This window comes from Pan troglodytes, chromosome 1, assembly GCF_028858775.2.
Source record: "Pan troglodytes isolate AG18354 chromosome 1, NHGRI_mPanTro3-v2.0_pri, whole genome shotgun sequence".
In the NCBI taxonomy this organism is placed as follows: Eukaryota; Metazoa; Chordata; class Mammalia; order Primates; family Hominidae; genus Pan; species Pan troglodytes.
The window spans coordinates 72033037-72053748 of record NC_072398.2 but is presented as its reverse complement, the minus strand read 5'-3'; the positions used below and the strand labels follow the sequence as shown (position 1 = coordinate 72053748).

Here is a 20712-nt window from a genome sequence, read left to right as displayed (position 1 = left end):
ACAGGGACAGAGGAGCCCTGTGATGGCCATGGCATGGCTCCATCAGACCCAGCCACAGGCACTGGCACTCCTCCAAAGAACAGGGGCTGCTGCCTGTCTTCACGTGCTATGAGAATTGCAGGCCCTCTAACACTGCGTGAACAGTCCCCACCTGTTTCCAGCCTTACAGCAACTCAGAGAACAGACATTAACAAGTCAATTAGGTGCTCTGGGCTTAAATGATTCAGGGACTCTCAGAACCTATATTACTCCCTCATTATATTGGGGTCCCCCTGGATGAAAGTAAATTATTACTTCTGAGTTCTAGGCTTACAGCAAGTTACTGCAATTAGGAATTTCTCACCCAGGCATACAAAACCAAAGCATGGCTAATTCTTAAACACCTCTACTACTCCACTTAGCTTTTTCCTTTTCAAAGGCTAAGGGAGTCTTGGTGCCTTCCTTCCTCTAGCCAGTGGGCTGTGCATTTCTCTCAAAGACAGAGACGTATTAAAAACAAACAAAAATGGGAGATGGCATAGAGAAGAAGAGGTGATCACTTTAGTTTATTTTTTAACCTGCGTTCTAAGTTCATCTATGGGCAATACAATTGTATCCTCATCCTTACTTATTTCAGTTTGGTTTTCCCCCGGTAGAGTAATAGGTAACAGTGACTCCTGTCTTCTCTAGCCTTTGCCCAACCAGAAAACTTTCCTTTTTGGGGGGCAAGGTCGCATCCTCAGAAGAACAGGCTCACCATCAGCAATCAGGTGCTCAGGGACATGCAGGGTGATCTTGACAACGAGAGGGCAGTTGACGTGAGAGGAGCACACGAGGCCAATCACACAGCTGGTGATGCTGATCAGGGTCAAGGTGGTCTTATTCACAGGACTTCGGGGAGAACCCACTGAAAGCGAGACAAAAGCAAGATACATGGTGGTAAAAAGCTTGGCATTGAGAGTCCAACTTGGCTTTTTGCCACTCATCCTGGCAAACGGGGGAGACAGTTGGCAAAACTAGCCCATGGAGGGAACTGTCTCTGGCTGCATGACCTCAGTGACCTTCTTCCTCACAGACACCATGCCATCAGTTGGAGTCAGAGGGGACTTGGCCAACTGGTGGCCCTCCAGGTCAATAATAGTCTGTTGGCCATTTTCACTCTTCCTGGGCCAAGTTCACAGGAGAAATCATAGAGGGGGCATTCTCTTCCCTAGTCACCTTACTAAGCTCCAGGCTTTTGCCAAGGGTGGGCGGGATGCTTTAATCCCACACTGTACCTCCCATCGCTCTTCACAGAGGGCATTCTGCACAGAGCAACTCCACCCCCATTGTGCACACTGCTGCTCCAGGAGGAACTTCCTGAGCTGGAAGAGCTTGTGCTTACTCTATGGGCAAGAGTCCTACCAAGTGACTCTTACTCTGTGGGACCTGGAATGAGGAAAATGAGGAATGTCTGCTTGACAACATTGTCACACCAGGATGCTCTCCACAGTCCTGGAATCATTGGAGGAAATAATCATTGCTGAGGATTAAGAAACACTCCTGGGGAGGTGGAAATAGGGATAGGGAGGAAGAGTGTTTTGTTTCTTTATTTTTTTTTGTACCATTGTTATTTTTTTTAATTTTTTGTTTCTTGGCTTTTTTTTTTTCCTGTTGGGGAGAAGACGAAATGCCATTAAGCAGGGGAGCCTTATGCTTATGGAAGCAGAACAGATGTGGGAAAGTAAGAAAGCAAGACGACAGAATGTGTGGGTCTTTTGGAATTTTCTTCTGCTCTGTGTTAATACTTATTATTGATAGCAATAAAAGGTTTCCATTAAGGGAGACACTGTGCTGAGTTTTTTACATACCTTATTTTATTTTTAATATTTGCTTTCTTACAATAAGCCTATGAGTCTGTATGGGAACCACCCACTTTACAGATGAGGAAAATAGATCTGTAAGAGTTGACGCTCCTTGTGGCAGTTAACACTTATGAAGTGATGATTGTGTGTCAGGCTCCAGTGCTCAGGGTTTGATGTGGCTCGCATCATTGACTAGTGTCCCCAGTCTTATGAGGCAGCTCCCCTGGAGGAATAGAGGGTTAGAGAGGCTGGAGAGCATGCCTAGTCCCAGGAAACTACTAAGGTGTGGAGCCAGATAAAAATGCAGATCCAGGTGAGGTTTCAGGACACAGGAACAATGCACTACTCAGTCTTTGGGCCCAGTGGTGCCTTTGGAACTGATGTCCTCAGGAACACAGGGATGAGTTTTTGGTTTATGGATATACTTGTCCTTTAGGGGAGCAGTTTCCTCTGGGTGCATGTGTTGGCAGTAGCTGGAAAGGAGAGACTTGAGGGCAGAAGGTAGTCTCTGGGTCCTCTGTCCTTGATAGATGGAAATATTCTGTGCATGTTACTATCCTTTCATAATACAGTCTATTTTCCTACGCTTACAGGTTTCCAGCCCAGCCCAGGCCTCAGATGCAGATCCACCTTCTCTCAAAACCTCACTACCTCCTCTCGCCACCTTCTCTCAAACCCTGCTCCTCCAACTACTTCCATTGCCCAGCCAATGGCACTGCCACACATTTGGTTGCTCAAATTTAAAAACTCCATTATATCCAACTCTTTTCTCTTGCTTACAAGCCACACCCCCACCCTGCCCTCACCAATGCCATTAAATCTTTGTCTCTTTAGGGTATGTTCCCAGCAGTGGGATTGCTGGGTCATATGGCAGCTGTATTTTTAGTCTTCTGAGGGACTTCCAGACTGTTCTTCATAGTGGTTGTACCAATTTACATTCCCACCAGCAGTGTACAAGGGTTCCCTTTTCTCCACATCCTCACCAGTGTTTGTGATTGCCTGTCTTTGGGTAAAAGCCATTTTAACTGGGGTTAGATGATATCTCATTGTAGTTTTGATCTGCGTTTCTCTCATTTTGTGTCCAAAACTTATCTGGCCTCCATTCTTTCCATCCCTCCCTACCCATATCATCTTATATCTAAACCGAAGCAGAAGCCATCCACCTGTTCCCCTGCCTCAAGCTCACCCTGCTGTCACCTGTCCTGCATGTTGTCCCTGGGAGGATCCTTCATGGAGCAGAGCAGACCAGGACATTGCTCTTTTGTCAGGTCCAAGACCCTTGGAATCAAGCTCATACACTTTCTGGCTTCTGCTGATCTTCTAACATTATTTCCTAAGAAAACCACAAACCTGCACCCTAAGCTCTATTCTAGTAAACATTTTACTGCTCCCTAACAAGACCATCATAGTTTATGTCTCAGTGACTTCGCACAGATTATTTCCTCCTCCACAGAAGGCCATTTTGTCACCTTGTCAGCCTGGTATACACCTACTCTTCAAGTCTCAGCTCAAACAACATCTCCCTGTAAACACTTCCCTGAAACCTCCAAGAACAGATTCTCACTGATTCCTTGGTGTTCTAGCCCTTGGTGCTATAAGGTGTGATAAGAGCTGTTATAGCTCTTATCACATAGAATCATCACTGTTTAAAGGCAATTGCCACTGCTCTCATGTGATTTCAATGACTTGCTACGGATATTCCTGTCTCTATGGTCTTTCTGCATCATCGACCCATAATCCAGCATCTCTACCTGGTTTCAGAACCTCCAATGGTTCCTTACACCCCACTGAGGCAAGCAGAAACTCAGTCACATGGCATGTGCATGGTCCTTTGTTAGCCATTTTCCAGCCTCATCCTTACCATCTCGTGTGCGTATGTATTTATAACTTGATGACAGCTGCCATATTGAACGACTTTTACTTCCTTTAAAACACCATGTTCTTTTGTCCCTTCAAGGCTTTTTATGTGCCATTTTCCTTTACTGAAATGCCCTTATCCTAGACTTCTTCTCCTCTTTTGAGAAACCCAGTACAGTGTGTGTGTGTGTGTGTGTGTGTATGTGTATGTGTATATATACATATATATAAAACCTAGTTCTAATTACTTTCTCCTTTTTCGCCTCCCATTGCTTTCAGGTAGGATTAACTGTCCTCTCTTCTGAGTACTCTCTTCACTTTATTTATATTATTAAATTAAGCCTTATCACTGGGCCATATTTTCATGTTTCTACCACCTATCACAAACCTGACCCACAGCAGGTGGGTTATAAAATGTTTTTGCTGCTCTGATGGATATATCCAATCCAATTCAACAAACACTTACAAGCATCTGTTACAGGAAAAATCCTTCACTAGGCACTTTGGAAAAATAAATTAGGCATTCCCCACCCCTAAGAAGCTTACAGTCTGGTTAATAGCGTAAAAAGTTGATGCATTAGGAGACCTTGGTATTTAAAAGGAACAGTTTCATGCTGTTGAGAAACTAATTCATTACCATGGATTTTTCTGAAACAAGACTTTAGTAAAGCAGGACACACCCTGCTTTGATTAGGCCTGGATTAGCTGGGCCTAGGTTGGGTATCCACTGTCTAAAATTTGTAATAAGTATCAAGGGAGATTGGGAGACCCTAATCCACATTCTCGCCTCACAGAACCTGGCCATTCAATATTAGAATACCCAGAGCCACAATGATCTCTTGAGAAAAATGACGGAAAAACTTTTATTATGCTGATAGTAGTTAAGCCTATAGAAACTGGAATTTATAATCAAAAGGGCTTCTTCAAATCTCTGAGAAGAACACCTGTTATGAAGGGAATTCAAGTGGAGGTATGAGAGAATAAAAATGTATATGTCTTTCAGGAGACACTGGTTGACTATTGGTTGAGGAAATTGTTATGGAATGTATTACAAGGAGATGCCACTCAAATGTCCTCTACTGTATCTTACAGGGACGCTGCCTAAAATTCTTTAAGATGGGGCACTGTATAAATATGGGGCTGCATGATGGAGAGTTCTAACAGCAACAATAGGGATTTCATAGTGCTTTAGCAATCTCCAAAAAGGCACATTTTAATATAATTTAATCCTGATAAAGCTCTATGTTCTATGCACAAGGTATTGTTAACTCATTTGACATGTGAGTAAACTGAAGGTCAGAGAACTTGTTGTTCTTATCCAGTACCACACAGCAAATAACTGGTAAAGCTGACTAGCGCTTGTGCTCCGAACTCCCCTGGTGTGGCGGTGATACCAGTGAAGTCAGAGGCAGTGGGAGCTGTGGCCGCAATAGCCACAGTTGAAGCCACTGATCATGACAGTGAAGTGGCACACAGTGGCTGCGTGGAAGGACAGCTCTGTCCACGCGGAGGAGAATGGATTAGCCACCTTAACCCTGCCAGGGGAAAGGAAGGAACTGGGAGGCTCAGGGTCCTGTGATTCTACCAGGCAGGGGCTTAAAGGTCAAAGACAATTACACAGATTTTCAGGCCATAGATCATTCCTCAACTACACTGCCCCCAATCCTTGCCTAGCTCAAACCCAAGGCCAATGTGGTAGAGGAAGCAGGGGTACATATAGTATCCATCTTTTCACATACAACACACTTTATTAACTTTGTTTGTCTGAACAGCAAAATATGACTCCTGAGTCTTCCAGAAGAAATTGAGAGTCATCTGACCAAGAAATAGCCTTTCAAACAATTTGAAAACTTGTTTGAGAGTGCCATTATCTGGGAGAGATGATTCTCTGAAATTTTCCACTCTAGGCTCTTCTTTCTTCCTTAGGAGGAAACACCAGTTGTGGTCCAAAAATTCTTCTTGCAGAAACTGGTTTTGTTCCATAGAGCCCACAACCCAACCCAACACCTCTTCGCCTTCCCCCGCCTCCCTCACCCCCAGATCCTTTACCACCTTCTGCCACCTCTACCATTCCTACCTCTACTACGCCTCCTGCTCCTTGAAGGATCTGTGTAAAAGGTCAGCTGGGGGTCGTTTTCTGCCTCTGTGCCAGAATCCCCTTCAGGGTTCAAGAAGGCGGAACCAGCTGTAATGAAAGCAGCATGGTCAAGAAAGCATTTTCAGTTCTGGTTTCATGACACCAAACCTTTGGGCAAGTTCAACGGGAAAATCAACAAAAATGAAAGTAAGCTGACTGACAATCTGGGAGAAATAGCCAAGGGGGTTGGGGCTTCCTCATACACGGATATGTTGGAGAAGTAGACCATTAGGACAGCAATCACTGGAGCTCTACCCTGCCCCGCCCACTTCCCTCTGACTAGGGCCATTTCTGGCACCTATCTGCCAGCGAGGACCTCCAGGGAAAGTGGGTGGAATAGGAAGAAAGGGAAATTTCCCTCATTACAGGTTATGATTCTGTTAATATGAGACTATCTAAGAGGTATAGGAAATTACATCTTTGTGTTTTTTCTGGCTCTAGAATTATATATATTTAATACAAAAAAGACAGAATAGAATAAAGGAAATACACAAAACTATGTAAAGGGAACAATTCTAATGCCCTCTAAATCCTTTAAATCAGAGATAAACTCTGCTAACATTTCATGTGTATACTCTCTGGCTTTTACTGACACAGAAACAGGTAAAGGTTTTTTAATCTCTCTTGAAAAATGACATTATGCTGTATCTTCTATTTTATAACTTCATTTTTTTCCCATTTAATAGATGGGTGGGCAACTTTCCTTATTAACAAATATAGATCTATATTATTTCAAATGGCTGCATGGTAAGTGCTGGACAGCAGACAGATGTGCTAGGTAGTTAACCAATTCCCTGTTGATGGACATTTAAGCTATTTCCAATTTTTTGCTTGTTTAAACAATGATGTGATGAACGGCCTTTTACACACTTCTTTGCACACTTGTCCAATTATTTCCTAAGAATAGACTTTTGTTGGTGAAATTACTTGGTCAAAAGGTTTGCACATTTACATTTTTTTGGTAAGTAGCATTTAACTGGCCTCCAGAAAGGCTGTGCCAGGGCATACCCTCTCCAGCCACGCATGAGAGAATGGGTAGAAGATATTAATGGCCCTGCCTCTACCAATATGAAGGGATCCACCCGCAAGCCCTAACGTCAGACATGCATACCTCTTGCTTTGTTGTTGATCCGCTTTCTCTGGCTGCTGGAGGTGTGAGAGAGAAGGGTGGCTTGCTGGTGGTTGGAGTCCACAGGGCTAGTGGCTATAATATTATCTTTATACTTGTTCATCAGTGACAGCTTGGCATTGTCACTTCCTGTATAAGGAAAAGACGAGGCAAAAACTTTAAGAGAAAAGACCAAAAGAAAGGGAGAAGAAGGAAATCTGCATAAACCAAGAAGATAAGGTCTCACAGAATTGAAATAAGACACCAGCAAACTGAGAGACTGGCTGCAAGAAACTGAAATACTCCTTTTTTATTTCTGAGGGACTGCAAAGTTATGGGAGAAGCAGTGAAGTCAGGGAACTACAACTGAAAATCCAATTCAACTATTATTATATTATGTATTATAATATTCTGTATTGATAAGGTCAGCACTTGTAACCCTTTGGCTAAATACAGACTGCAGATTTCTTTATGTTTGGTCAGCACAGAGTTTTAAAAGAATTTGAATTTGTGTGCATTCAGGCAGAACATGCCCCTTCTCTTTCATCACAGTCTGCGCCATTCCCTATTGTCTGACCTCTTCTCTGCTTCAAATATCTGTGTTATCTGTTGGCCTCCTAAAGGCATTTGTGTTGATAATAACCCCTGAGTACCATATGTCTACTTTGTGGGCTTAGCACTACACCAGGTGTTATGGTCAATATGAAGAGACGTTGATGATATGTCCCCCATATTCTCAAGGAATTTTCAGGCTTTAAATCTCATTAGAAATTGGCTCTTCATGTAGAATGTCTTGTAGAGAACAAGCAGAATAAAAACCTCTATGTGATTCCACTTTTTTCAAGTCCCACTGAAAGTCCATATACAGTAAGCAACATTCAGCATCAAACATGTCTCCCTCAAAGATAATTGGGCAGTTCTTTGGAGGATCACTGTCAAGGGTTTATCTATGGAGATTTGCGGATTCATAGAAGTTTTAAAGAGAAATAGGCGGACTACTGTAAAGGAAGAGTGTAGTCTTTCTCTGCAGTTTTTGACCCTGATCTTGTTCATCTGGATTAGTTCTTCCAGTCAGTGTCTCCATAGATACACAATGCATCTGGAGTCTGATACCATGATTGCAATCCTTCATTTTCTTTGAAGAAGCGCCATCCCTTGTAGAGAGTACAGAGGCATGAGCAAGATAAACATAATGAAAACACCCCAGGCCCAATTCTCAGGAGTCATAGGAAAAAGCAGATACCACTGTCCCCTCCGCTTCAATGGAGAATTAAATTGCCTAAGCAAGTATAAAATATACAAGAAGTCATATACACATGTTCATTTTTCTTGCTATCTCATTTCCCAGAGGGTTGCTCATTACATACTAAAATGGCTCTAACTCACTCCTCTGTTGAACGTTAAAGTATGTTGCTTCCAGTGCCTGGTGGAAGTGAAAGAAGATCCAATTTACACGGTTCTTCTGGTTTTCTAGATTAGAAAACAGCTCCCATCATCTCAGGAAACAGGTTATTCTTGCCTATGTAGGGAAGGGCACTGCCACATCACACTATGTAGGACAACCAGCTGTTGTCACACAGCTGTTCCTACCCACTCCCCAGCTCCTTGAGATGAAGGACCAAACAGCCCCTTGCCTTTCTCCCATCCCCACCTGGTGTGAGGTCCATCCCCGACTTTTCATTGCAGCCCTGCAGGGAGTCGAGGGTGCGCGTGACCTGGCTGGCAAAGTCCTCCCCTCCGTTCATGCACTCCCTCTGCAGATGGTGGCGCAGATCAGTGATGTCATACTCATAGCCGTCCAGGATGGGTGTCTCCCGGATGCTCAGGGTGCCACTGGAGTTGTGGCCCTGCACGCGGGCATTGCGCAGGCTCTCCCGTCCGTGCCCGCCGATCAGCACAGAAGGAATGTAGTGAATCTCATTGGCTGCCTCAGCACTGGCACTCTTCTGGGGCTGGGGGACCCGGCGGCGTTTGCACCAGCGCCGGCGAGTATACAGGATCATCACCAGGCACAAGATGGACAGCAGCAGAGCGATCATGCCACCCTAGGAAGAGAGGACCACAGATGGATGTGGGAAGATGGGTAGGCTCTTCCCACAAAGAGTCACTGCTCCTTCTGCTACCACCATTCATCACTTATTTATGCATTCATTCATTCAGCTGTATTAAGCATTTACAGCAAGCATCATTCAGCAGCAAAGGGAAATTCTACTGTGACTGGTATTTAGGGTGAGAGAAAAATGGAGCTGGGATGACCAGTGCATCATTTCAAGTGATCCAGTTGCTTCGGGCTTAGCAAACAATTTGAAGAAAGAAGTCTTTGTGAGTTTGTGCGTGCGTATGTGTGTGTGTGTGTGTGTGTGTGTGCGTGATTTCAGCTGCAAAAACAGGGGAGAGCTTTTATTTATTAAGTTAAATCTGCCACACATAACGCTGGTTTCAGGACTTTATTTTTTTTAGCAATATGGGGTGACATCTGGTTTCTTCCTGTCTCACGTCTAAAGATCAATCATAGATTCTAACAGTGGTTCCACCAATTATCAGTGGGTCCTATAAATTCTAAACCTCAGATACCTCATCTGTATAATGGAGAAGACATCACTTAACCACCCAGGGTGGTTGTAAGAATTAGGTTAGCTAACTATGTAAAGTGCCTAGCATAATATATCTCACACAATCAAAGCTGCTCTCAGCATAACCTTAAATGTCTCAATCTGAATAACTGGCCCAGCAGGAAAAACCATGGACAAATCTGAATAGAAATTTACATCCATCAGGAATTTACCACCAAGTGTGGGGAGGAATCTCATCATTTGAACATGACTTTTGGGTCACAGCTTTCCCTTAACCACACAGTCCTGAGTGATGTTCCATCTTCTTACTAAAGCTCAGGGGAAGGGATTGAAACCCAAGTCCTGGAGTCAGGCTGGTGGAGGAGTTACCTTCTGGTGCTCAAAGGCCAACACCTCCAAGGTCATTCCTTACAAATCAGGACGCCACTCTGTCGACTGCCAGAGGTGAGGATGCAGGACTCAGTGAGACTGAACACATGGCCTTGACATCACCCGGGCAGCATTTAGAGGGACAGCCTTTAAGCTTGGTGCTTCATGGCACTCGGTGGGCATAAATCTTCCCGTGCACAATCTCTATTCACTCCCTTTATTTTGGTCAATATCTTTCCAAACCTATTTCATTAGGCCAGCATGTGCCAAATGGTTCTTCTCTCAACCTTAGGCTTCAATCATACCTCCCTATCAAATAAGCTAGAGATAAAAATCCCCTACTAATTCCCAGAGGGCCCACCCACATAAGGCTAGGTCAAGAGTATGCCTCCAAATACGTTAAAGGGGGCTTTTCTAGTCTCATAATAATTATACCTTGGATTTATAAAATTTCTTTCCCTGAAAATCTTCCTATTTATCCTCCCCCTCTCACCATCGCTGTGAGCAAAGGAACACACACACACACACACACACACACACACTGCCACTTTCAAGCAGGCAGCACAGAGGAGCAGAGACACGAGGCAACAGAGTCAGCTGCCAAGTGACAGGCTATATCATGTGGCTTGTTGGGGACAGATGTATGCTGACCTCCTGGTTTTCAATTATTTCTTTTTTTGCAGAACCCTTTCTCCTGGTGCAAGCTCTTATGCAAGTATAGAGAAAGAATAAACATGCTCAGGTTCCATTGTGGGTATGAGTCCAAAGCCAAGTATTCCAGGTCCTTGCTAACTGCCACCTCCACTCCCATCCATCCTGGCAGCCCTGCAGACACACACACAGAGCTCCTGGGACCCCCCAGAACACTGCCTAGAAGACACAGTGCCTCCACAGTGCATGACTAAGCCCTGTACCACTCATTGACGGTGAGTATTTGTGTCCAACCCAATATTTTTTTTAGCAGAACCTGTATCTCAGAGTAAGTGCTATCTTTTCCTTCACCCCAAATTGAAACTGCAACAATAGGTAATTAAGCCACACAGAAGGAATAACTTCCCAACTGAGAGAAGTTGTCAGACATTGAATTAAGCTAGTGAAAACGAGAGGTAATTTTATTCCCTAAGGAGCTGTAAGAGTAGCGTAAGCATCAATCTCTAAGGAATGGCTTAAACACTATGTTTTTTGCTCACATAGGGTTTTATAGGAGCTCCTTCCACTGTTCCTCTCTAATTCTCCTTTCAGATGATCACAACAGGGTTATGATGAGGTCTGGGGCATAGACTCATTCCCTATATTATGCAGTAATAAAACAAGATTAGCTGTCCATTATCATGCTTTTACCATGTACCAGATACTTGTTCAAAAGGTTCCTCACTTTTAACTCAATTCCCCATTTTACATTTGAAAAAGATGAGGCACAGAGGTTAAATAACTTGCCCAATGTCACACAGCAAATGAGGAGTGGGACTGGAACGAGACCACAACTCTTATTTCACAGCCTATATTCTTAAGCGCTAGCCTGCAGTCACCCAGAATGAGCATTGCTCACTGGAGAGACATCTACACCCTGGCATCTATCTTGCACATCATAAGAGGACAGAATAGGAGAGTATGGATGAATACATCCAGACCCATTGTCAGTTCTGGAAGAAAAAAAGAGTAACTATTCAAATACTCAAATTTCAAATATTCAAAATGCACATCTAGCTGACAGTGGGTCAAAGGAGGAGATATCATAAACAAAGGACCTTTAGTAAGCACCTACTAAGCATCCAAATCCAAGATTAGTTGGTAGTAAAAAGACAATACTCACATTTCAAGTTATCTGTGTTTAAACAGGACTATTTGTGTCACTACATGCCTCAGAGATACCATTAGGCCTTCAACTGAGCTGAATTTAGATGAGAAATGTGTACTTTCTTTCAACTTAGGGACCCATTGCATATCTATCTCTAGGTTCAGCCCCTTCCTTTTCTGATGAAAAAACCAAGGCTCAGAGAAACTACAGAACTAGACAGTGCAGAACTGGCTCTAGTCCCAGATCTTCCTTCACTGCTCTTCTCACAGGCCATTTTGGTAAGTTCATCCAAAATTCTCTTAACCATGTGTGGAGCCTAGACACTCAATTAAGAATATTTTATGTTCATTTTTCTTAAAAACATAACTTATAGGGAGCTAGAACAGAAGCTTTTGTTTTGCTAAGCCAGTATATTTAGCTTCTCTAATTTTGCTTTAGTAAAAAACGCTTCCTCTGCTTAGAGTCAGTGACTCTCGATGACCTCAGCTTTCTTTTTTTTTTTTTTTTTTTGAGACGGAGTTTTGCTCTTGTTGCCCAGGCTGGAGTGGAGTGCAATGGCGCGATCTCGGCTCACTGCAACCTCCACCTCCCAGGTTCAAGCAATTCTCCTGCCTCAGCCTCCTGAGTAGCTGGGATTACAGGCATGCACCACCACGCCCGGCTAATTTTGTATTTTTAGTAGAGACGGGGTTTCTCCACGTTGAGGCTGGTCTCAAACTCCTGACCTCAGGTGATCCACCCGCCTCAGCCTCCCAAAGTGCTGGGATTACAGGTGTGAGCCACCGTGCCCGGCCGACCTCAGCTTTCTAATAATCAGTTACCAGGAATAAGCTTCAGCCAATAGGTAAAACTCAGCACAAGCATTTGAAAAAGGATTCTCAGGTACTCAAGTTGTGGTATGGGTTCTCTGCTTCTGTAACTCAAATTGGTGACAGATGTCAAAATACTTTGCAATGGCTTACTAATTGTGGACTATTACATAAATAATAATATACTGTAATGTGATGTGACATTAATATGTGACATTATTTAATAATATTTTGTAATAATTATTTGTAAAATCACTACACATAAATTTCTCTGAAATGCTCTACCTGCTTGAGTAGGTAGCAAGTAGGAAGAAAATATAGGCCCACCACTATACTAGGAAAAGGCAGGGGTCTAGCCACTTTGGTAACTGTCCTTCTACAGTGAGGACTTGGCTCACATTCAGTTACTGTTACATTTTTCAATAAACCATAGGTCTTGGATAATTTCTTTCTTTTTTTTCTTTTTTTCTTTTTTTGAGACAGGGTCTCACTCTGTCACCCAGGCTGGAGTGCAGAGGTGTGATCTTGGCCCACTGCAACCTCCATCTCCCATGTTCAAGTGATTCTCTCATCTCAACCTCCCAAGTAGCTGGGATTACAGGCATGCACCACCACGCCTGGCTAATATTTGTATTTTTAGTAGAGACAGGGTTTGACCATGTCGGGGAGGCTGGTCTCTAACCCCTGGCTTCAAATAATCCACTTGCCTTGGCCTCCCAAAGTGGTGGGATTACAGGTATGAGGAACTGAGCCCAGCCAATTTCATTTTTTTAACCTTACTACTTTTGTAGAGAATTTTAAGCAGTTTCAGTAAATATCATGGATACTGTAGGATTTTCCTTTCAAAGAGTCTAGCGAAATGAAAAGGGGGCAGATGGAATGGAAAGAAACCCTAGGCCAAAGACTATGGCTGGAAGCATCCTGATAGCCAAGTCAAAAGGAGAAAGGCAAGATGCACATATCTCACACAGCTTATTGGGAGCAACAATTGTCCTCTGGATTCTCAGCTCCAAAAAGACCTCTACTTAACATCTGCTCATGAGCACACTGAGAAACAGAATGGGCAGTTATCACACACACAAGGCTTTACAGAGAGCATACAGAAGTTCTTCACATGCACATGTCTTGCTTTGAGTTTCTGTTTTACCCTAGCTGTGTTCAGAAAGTATTCTTCATTTATTTGTGTTAGCTCCAATTTTTATAGCCATTGGAAAAACAAAGACAAAACATTACAGTATATCTGGATTCAGGCAACAAGTAACAAGTTGTAAACTCTGAACATTAAAAAAGAAACACTGACTGTAAGCACTGGCTGCAAAACATGGAATTGCTTTGCTCATTATTCATCTTTGCATGAATTTTCTGATTATTCTATTGATTTTTTTCTCAAAACTGTTAACATTTGGTAACTAGAAGTGTGTTTGGGGTATATGAGAAACCCACATCTATTAACGAGTTCCTTGCAAAAAAATGTGGCATTTTAAAACACATTTTTCTTTTTAAAAATCAATAAATCATTTCTACTGGCTGTAATAGATACCACATAAATGAAGTCAGCTTTTATTTTATTATGAAATTGACATTTTCAGCACTTACTTAAGAGAATAGTATGAGATTTGTCAGATAATTTGTAGATTTTAGAATTTTTATGTAACAATGTGTTACATAACATTGTTGGTAATTGCCGAAGGATGGAAAATTCTAAGCAGATCTCTCCTTTATGCTTATCCCAGTCCTCTGGACCAACCACAAGACTGTCTCATTATCTGACCTGTATATTCATCCTGGGTCCTGGGTCATACCTCCCTCCTTCAGCTAACTCCTACTCATCCTTCAAAGTCAGTTCGGTGACACGCCTTCAGCTAACCCTTCTCTGGTCTCACTGCACTTTCCATAGAACCCTCCACATAACTCTAACCACAAGTACATTTACCTTTGATTTTCTTGTCTATCTCATTTGCTAGACTATAGGGGGCAGGGGCCATGGGGCAGAGGCCATGTCTAATCTATCTCTTTTATAGCTCCAGGTTAAAACACAGCACCTGGCATAAAGCAGATGGTCAATAATTGTGGGACAGAGGAAGGAAGGGAGAGGAGAAAGAAGAAATAAAGAGGGAGGAAGGAAAGAAGGAAGGGAAGGAGGGAAGCAAAGAGGGAGGAAGAGAAGGAAGAAAAAAGAAAGGAAGAAAAGGAAGAAGCATCATCAACTTTCAATATATTTCAATATGGTCATCTTCTCTGTGCCTACAAGCTAATCTTGTATAAGTCAGCTGCTTGGGTGAATCATTTATTCAATTTATTACTAAATCATTCAATAAACACTTACTGATACCTACTTTAGCAAGGCATTTTTTTTCAGTGGTCACTGTTATGAAGATAATGCGGTGAATAACACACGTATGGTTCCTGATCTCATGGAGTTTATATTTTAGTTAAAGAAATTAATCTACACAATTTGGTTTTTAAAGATAAACACAGGCATAAAAGGAAGACAAAAACAGATCACAGGTGCTGGCCCGTCATTACTTCTCTTCTTCAAACCAAAGAAACTGTGGTAGATGAAGATATCTTGGGCTAGAGGTAATACTCTAGTAACACCCCCATGGACCAGTGGAATCCTTCTCAAATCAGTGCCACATAATCAATAAATCTTAGAATAAAAGAATCTGGATCTATTAAATGTCACCAAGTTTAGAGAGTCACCTGGGCTTTCTGAACCTTTGGCAGAGAAATGGAAAAGCTGAGATTATGCTTCCAGCTACCATCTGTCAAGAGACTACAGCCAATCAATCAGCTCACATTTCAAAGCTTACTTTTACCTTAGGAGTAAGAAGAAGAGGGAATCTGAGACAGAATTAATTATTCCTCAAGGCAACTGGACATACTGAATTCAAATTATATTCCTTGAGGAATTAAATAGTGGTTACAAAATAGGAATCACATGCAAGAGTTTGGTAGCTCATGTCTCCTGTTTTGTCTAAATACCAATGACCCAAGGTCAGGGGTAAACACCCTCTCTCTGATACAGCAACAGTCACTCATATGTTTTTCCGGATATCACTCATATCTTTTATAAGAGGCAGAACAAGAACAGAAAAACTGTGCAAACCGACATGGAAACTCTGGGCATATCCTAATCTAGAACTAAAATGTTCCAGGGATAAGGAATGGATAAAGCAGTTGGATAACTTCTCAAGGTCCCTTCTGATCCTGTGATACTACGGAGCCTACTGGAAAACTAGACTTAAATTACTAGCAACACGAAGAACCCCAGTAAAATAACAGGGCTAAACAGCTGTGTAATTGTATGCAAATTGCAGAGCCCCTTTGAATCTAACCCAAGCCTTCACTGATAAAATTCAGTGATTCTAAGAAATGCATGACTCTTCCAATCTGAAAATTTTCTGATTGTAACACTGATCCCTGTCAAACAGGAAATGGCTCTACATTGGTAAACTAAGGGTAGATAAAATGTGCATTCTTCCTGCCCAGCAAAGTCACAAACCACAGACCAAGGAGATGATGGAGCTGACCCACTAGAAGCAGGTCATCAACCCCAGTTAGCCAATGATCTCCTCACAAGCAGATCCCCTCTTCCCCAATTGCATACAAAGGCCTCTGAAATAAGTGGATGTCATGAAAATTGTGTTAACACATTATTGACCACGAAGATCCCTTTCCTGCCAGAAGGAGTCGCCCAAACTGGAAGAGAAAATGCCCTTGCTTCTCTGGCAGGTTCTCTTTTCTGTGGTGGTTGGTGAATAGAAATCCATTATCCCCTGCCCATCTCCTTCGCAGATGAAAGGCAAGTGAAAACACTTTAAGCATATTAAGTAGCAAGTTTGATTTATAAATTATTAGGAGATTACCTCCCCTTGGGGGTTTTCTGAAGTCTTTAATCGTGTGGAAAGGCTTTCCAGTTGCCACGGGCCACCATGTTAATTAAGAGGCCTCAATATGTCTTCTGGGGCTCCTGGTGTGAATTGCATGCCCCACTGGCAGGGCCCAGCCCGCGCTGCCTGGTTAACCTCTCACTGGGGCAGTTACTACTGCTGATTGCTGCCTCAAGATGCTTCAGCATCCCCTTCCCCCATGCCCCTAGGACCAAGTATCCAAGGCTTAGGAAAGAAATAGGATATTCCCCCAACTCTGTCTCAATAAAATGCCATTGGTGGGTAAATATAGGGACTAGGCAACCTTCCACAAACAAGAGGCAAAGGCTAAGACCAAGAGCCTTCCAAGGTTAAGTAGGTTGGTATTTGAGTCCTTCCAACCTAAAGAGGCTATGTTCTTCTCAGGAGGAAATTCAACTCTCTAGCTTTTTAATTACTTTTTAATTTAATTGTGTTTTATTTTGCTTTTCCTAGCTCTAAAAGTTTTAAGACCATTAGGTTTGATCGTCTTTCTTCTTTAATCTGGAAAGTTTGTCTTCAATTCCTGTATGAGACTTTAGGAGTTTCGTCTAATGAGAGCCTGAAGCCCTACAGGGACAGTGGTTGGAGGCTAGTGTGCTGGAGTCAGCCTGGGCTATTTCAAGTTGTACTCTTTCAGATTCTGTTTATAGAACTGCTTTTTTCCGTTCTTGAGATTTTTTTCTTGCCTCAGACCCTTGACTCTGTCATCCCAAAGAAAAGCAAAGGATTGCATTTGTCTGTGAGCTGCTTAGAGCTCTCTCATCATTAGTAGCTACAGTTACCTGTTGTTTGCCTTAACGAGAATGTTAAGGCCAAGCAGGGCTAGGTGAAGCAGGATGACAGAGAAGCAGCTCATCAAGAGCTGGGTTTTCAGCCCATAGATCCCTAATTCCAAAGACGGACCTAGACCTCTGCAGTGTAGGAGACCAGTAAGGAATCAGGCTACCTGGGGAGAGCTGAGGTCCTTCATCCCTCTGGATGTAGACGTAATAATTTTCTGAGAGATGACATCATGGATGGCACCCCAATTAGCATCATGTGTTAAGAGGCTGGCCCCACATATAACCCATGTGTATGGATATCAGTGTGCATGCACACGCACAAATGTGTGTATTATGCACAACAGATAGGCTGGAAGATAAAAGGGTCCACAAGGAAGCAGAAGCACTCCAGGTCTCTGTCTCAGCAACTCATGGGCAGAGCTGCATGAGACAGGCTCCCTCCATGGGCTGTGGGCACCAGCCCTTCAAAACTTCACAAGCCAAGCATGAAGCCAATAAATAAATATCGCCAGCTGGATAATGCTCAATGCCTATTCTGGGCCACGTTCCTTTCCTCCTTTCTTCTTTGCTTTCATGCAGTAGGTGATCTTGATGAAATAAAATAATAACAATAATCTACTCCATTAGGATCAAACATTAAGGGAATTATTGAACAAGTAACGGAAGAGGCAGCGGGCGCAGTATATGCTAATGACCATTACACTTTACCCTGTTTTTCTCTGATCATAAAGGAGTTGTTTAATCCCTCTTTCTCCCATTTCCTCAAAGTCAGGCAGCCCAGCTTAACGGGGGAAAAGAGGTTCTCAGAGAGCTGATAGCTCCATAGGTAGCAACTGGGGCTGAGTACATGAAAATCAACAGCATTAAAAACTAGTCACTGCAGGAAGACCTTATGCAGGGCATGTGTAGGAATTCCAGTGACTTAAGATGTAAACAGCCTATAACATAGTTAGTTGGGAATAGGAGGGGAAAGAGGGTCAAGATGTCAAGATTTCTCTGAATTTGGCACATATTCATCAGTATCACTATCTGAACCAGGGAAGACCCTGAAGATCCATTTCCTCTCCAGCTAACACTGAGATGGATCCTTAAAGGCTGCACTATTCAGAGATGCCTGAGAGTCGGCGTGGAGGTAGAAGGCCTTTCACATGGAGTGTGGCCTTGATCATATTCTTGTCCCACATATAGAGGTACAACTTGATTTTCATGATTGCCGTGAGATCTGGTGTGACAGGATCCAGTCAAGTATTCAAGGATCCTGCCCCGTTCTCTTTTACAGTGGGATTTCCAGCAGCACAGTCCCTAGCCTGGGAGAGGTAAAGATCACATAGCTGATGGTTAGTTTTGTGATGATCTCAAAGTCCACAAACCGCTATGAAAGAATTAAGCATTTCTCAGCTTCCTACAGTTAATCCCATTACATGTGCTTAACTCTTCCTCCAAACTCCTGCCTCATTCTGTTAGTCTATTCACACACTGCCTTATTCCTAGAATACTGGTACAATAAAGAAGTAATACTAATGATAACTACTGTTTATTGTGTTTACCACATGCCAGACATAGCACCTAATGAATTATACTCATTATTTTATTTAGTCCTACCAATAAGTATAAGTAGTAAAAATTACAATTTCCATTTTTAGAAAGTAACTTATCCAGGTTTACATAGTAGTATGAGGCCAAACTAATACTCAACCACTGACATTAATGATGTTGTTTTATGACCGTGTCACATAGAAAGAAGCCCACCACTGTGGTCTGGGCTCTAATCACTCAACTTCCCATTTTCTTTCAATTAAACCCCAGATTTCCTTGCTTCTACAACTAACTCTCAAGGTTATGCAAGTAAGGATCCCTAAATGACTACACTTAGTACTGTCTACACTGCCTGTCCCAGATGCCTGCAATCTTCTCCAGTTAAGCTTGATCATTGGATTGGCCAAATACAACATTTAAAAAAATAATTTAACCAATATGGCCAAGGAGGGTCACACTTGTCAGGTTGTCATTTTGACACAGGCAGCAAAAATTCTGTGGAGATATCTGCAGCCTTGGGTAGATGTAAAGTGAAATCAACTGTCCTCAGAGTCTGAGAGTACAGACACTCAACCATTTCCTTGAGAACAGTCTGGCACTAATGCACACAGACTCTGGTCTGTTTGTTCTCTGTAAGCCCTGTTCTGGGATGGGAGACCTAAGAAGAACAATAAACATTTTCCACAATATAACAACACACATATAAACAGACTGGGGAGAAATGTCAGACTTAACTTTCAGGGAAACTAGGAACTTCATTATAGTCAGGTCACACAAAAAACACTGTGCTAGCTGACAGATTTGGAGAAGACAGGAGAAAGCCCACGGGCCATGTTTTGCATTAGAACCCAAAAGATGACAACGGCCATTCCCAGTGCAAGTCATTTAATGCTAGTCGAAAACAGAGGTTAACAAAACTTGTATACATTGCTTTGTGCTCATAAGCTTCCTCCAACTGGTAACTGATTTGACCCACTACAGAAAATTCTAATCACAGGCCCCAAATTCTAATCGAAACCCTAGGAGAACAATGGGTATCCATGGTCTTATCCCTTGTACCATTCCAGCTGTGACTCAATCTTGGCATCCAAGTAAGATGCACATTAGAGCTCAAGAATTGTAGCAAAGGGAACAGAAGAGGAAATTAAGGGCTGAGAGGAGATGCTGACGTACGAACACGATTAGAGCATCATATGCCAATATTCCTTCCAAGCCCTTCATTCCTTGCCAGCAAGCTTTGTCTGGCATCATACAGGGGAAGGAGGAGAAACCCTGGCAGTCAAAAAAGTCTTCTTTGGGGCCCCACACCGAGTGCTGTGGCTCTTATTTCTCCCTCTTTAAAAAATTATTAAATTGAATTTTTTTCTCTGGAACTAATCAAGCACAAAATCTGAAGAAGAGGCCTGGTTTGTGAAGGCAATCACTGAATGAGGTACTGATATTCTCATTAGGACGGGCTTCGTTAAGCCACCAGCTCCAACACCAGCAGCATATTGTCTTTAGCTAATTACATTTTTTGCTGGCAAAGCTACTGTACAAGTCTTCAAATCCTCCCCATCATTAATTTTAAGAAATGAAAAAAAAAAAATACACACACATACACACACACACCCAACTGCCCTGTCCTACCTCCTCTCTCCCTGGCATCCCACCCACCCATAGCCCCAGGCTGTCAGCTTTGTTTTTCTGTTTTTTCAGGCTTCCTCTCTTGTACTGGCATTTGTTGTTGTTGTTTGTTTTGTTTTGTTTTTTTGAGGTGAGGATGGGGGTTGTGATTGAGTGGGGTGCAGGTAAAGGGTCTGTTACTTAGGCCTGATTTCTTCACTAGCTGACCATGGCCCCCTCTGTTCCCAGCAGAACAGCCAAATGCTGGTTACTCCCGCCAGGACCTCGGGCGCAGGCCTGGTGCTCACCAGCCAAAGATGGGCTGTAGCAAAGGGAAGTTGGAAATTGAGCCGCAGCTCTTCCCCACCTGCCAGGGAAAGTGACAAAAGGCTCAACTCTGC

At 42.8% G+C, this 20712-nt stretch overlaps 1 protein-coding gene and 1 non-coding gene across 2 annotated transcripts in view; both read right to left on the bottom strand.

Annotated features, from left to right (window-relative positions):
• ASTN1 (astrotactin 1) overlaps positions 1–20712 on the bottom strand; it is a 303816-nt gene that overhangs the window by 163202 nt on the left and 119902 nt on the right. The window contains exons 3-6 of the mRNA XM_514021.8: positions 8577–8970; positions 6929–7075; positions 5758–5865; positions 737–886 (exon numbers count right to left, since the gene is read on the bottom strand). Coding sequence (XP_514021.3) covers positions 737–886; positions 5758–5865; positions 6929–7075; positions 8577–8970 — 799 coding nt within the window. The remainder of the gene's footprint in view (positions 1–736; positions 887–5757; positions 5866–6928; positions 7076–8576; positions 8971–20712) is intronic.
• MIR488 (microRNA mir-488) lies at positions 5488–5569 on the bottom strand. Its single transcript, NR_035817.1, has one exon. It is a non-coding gene; the product is annotated as a microRNA mir-488 (primary transcript).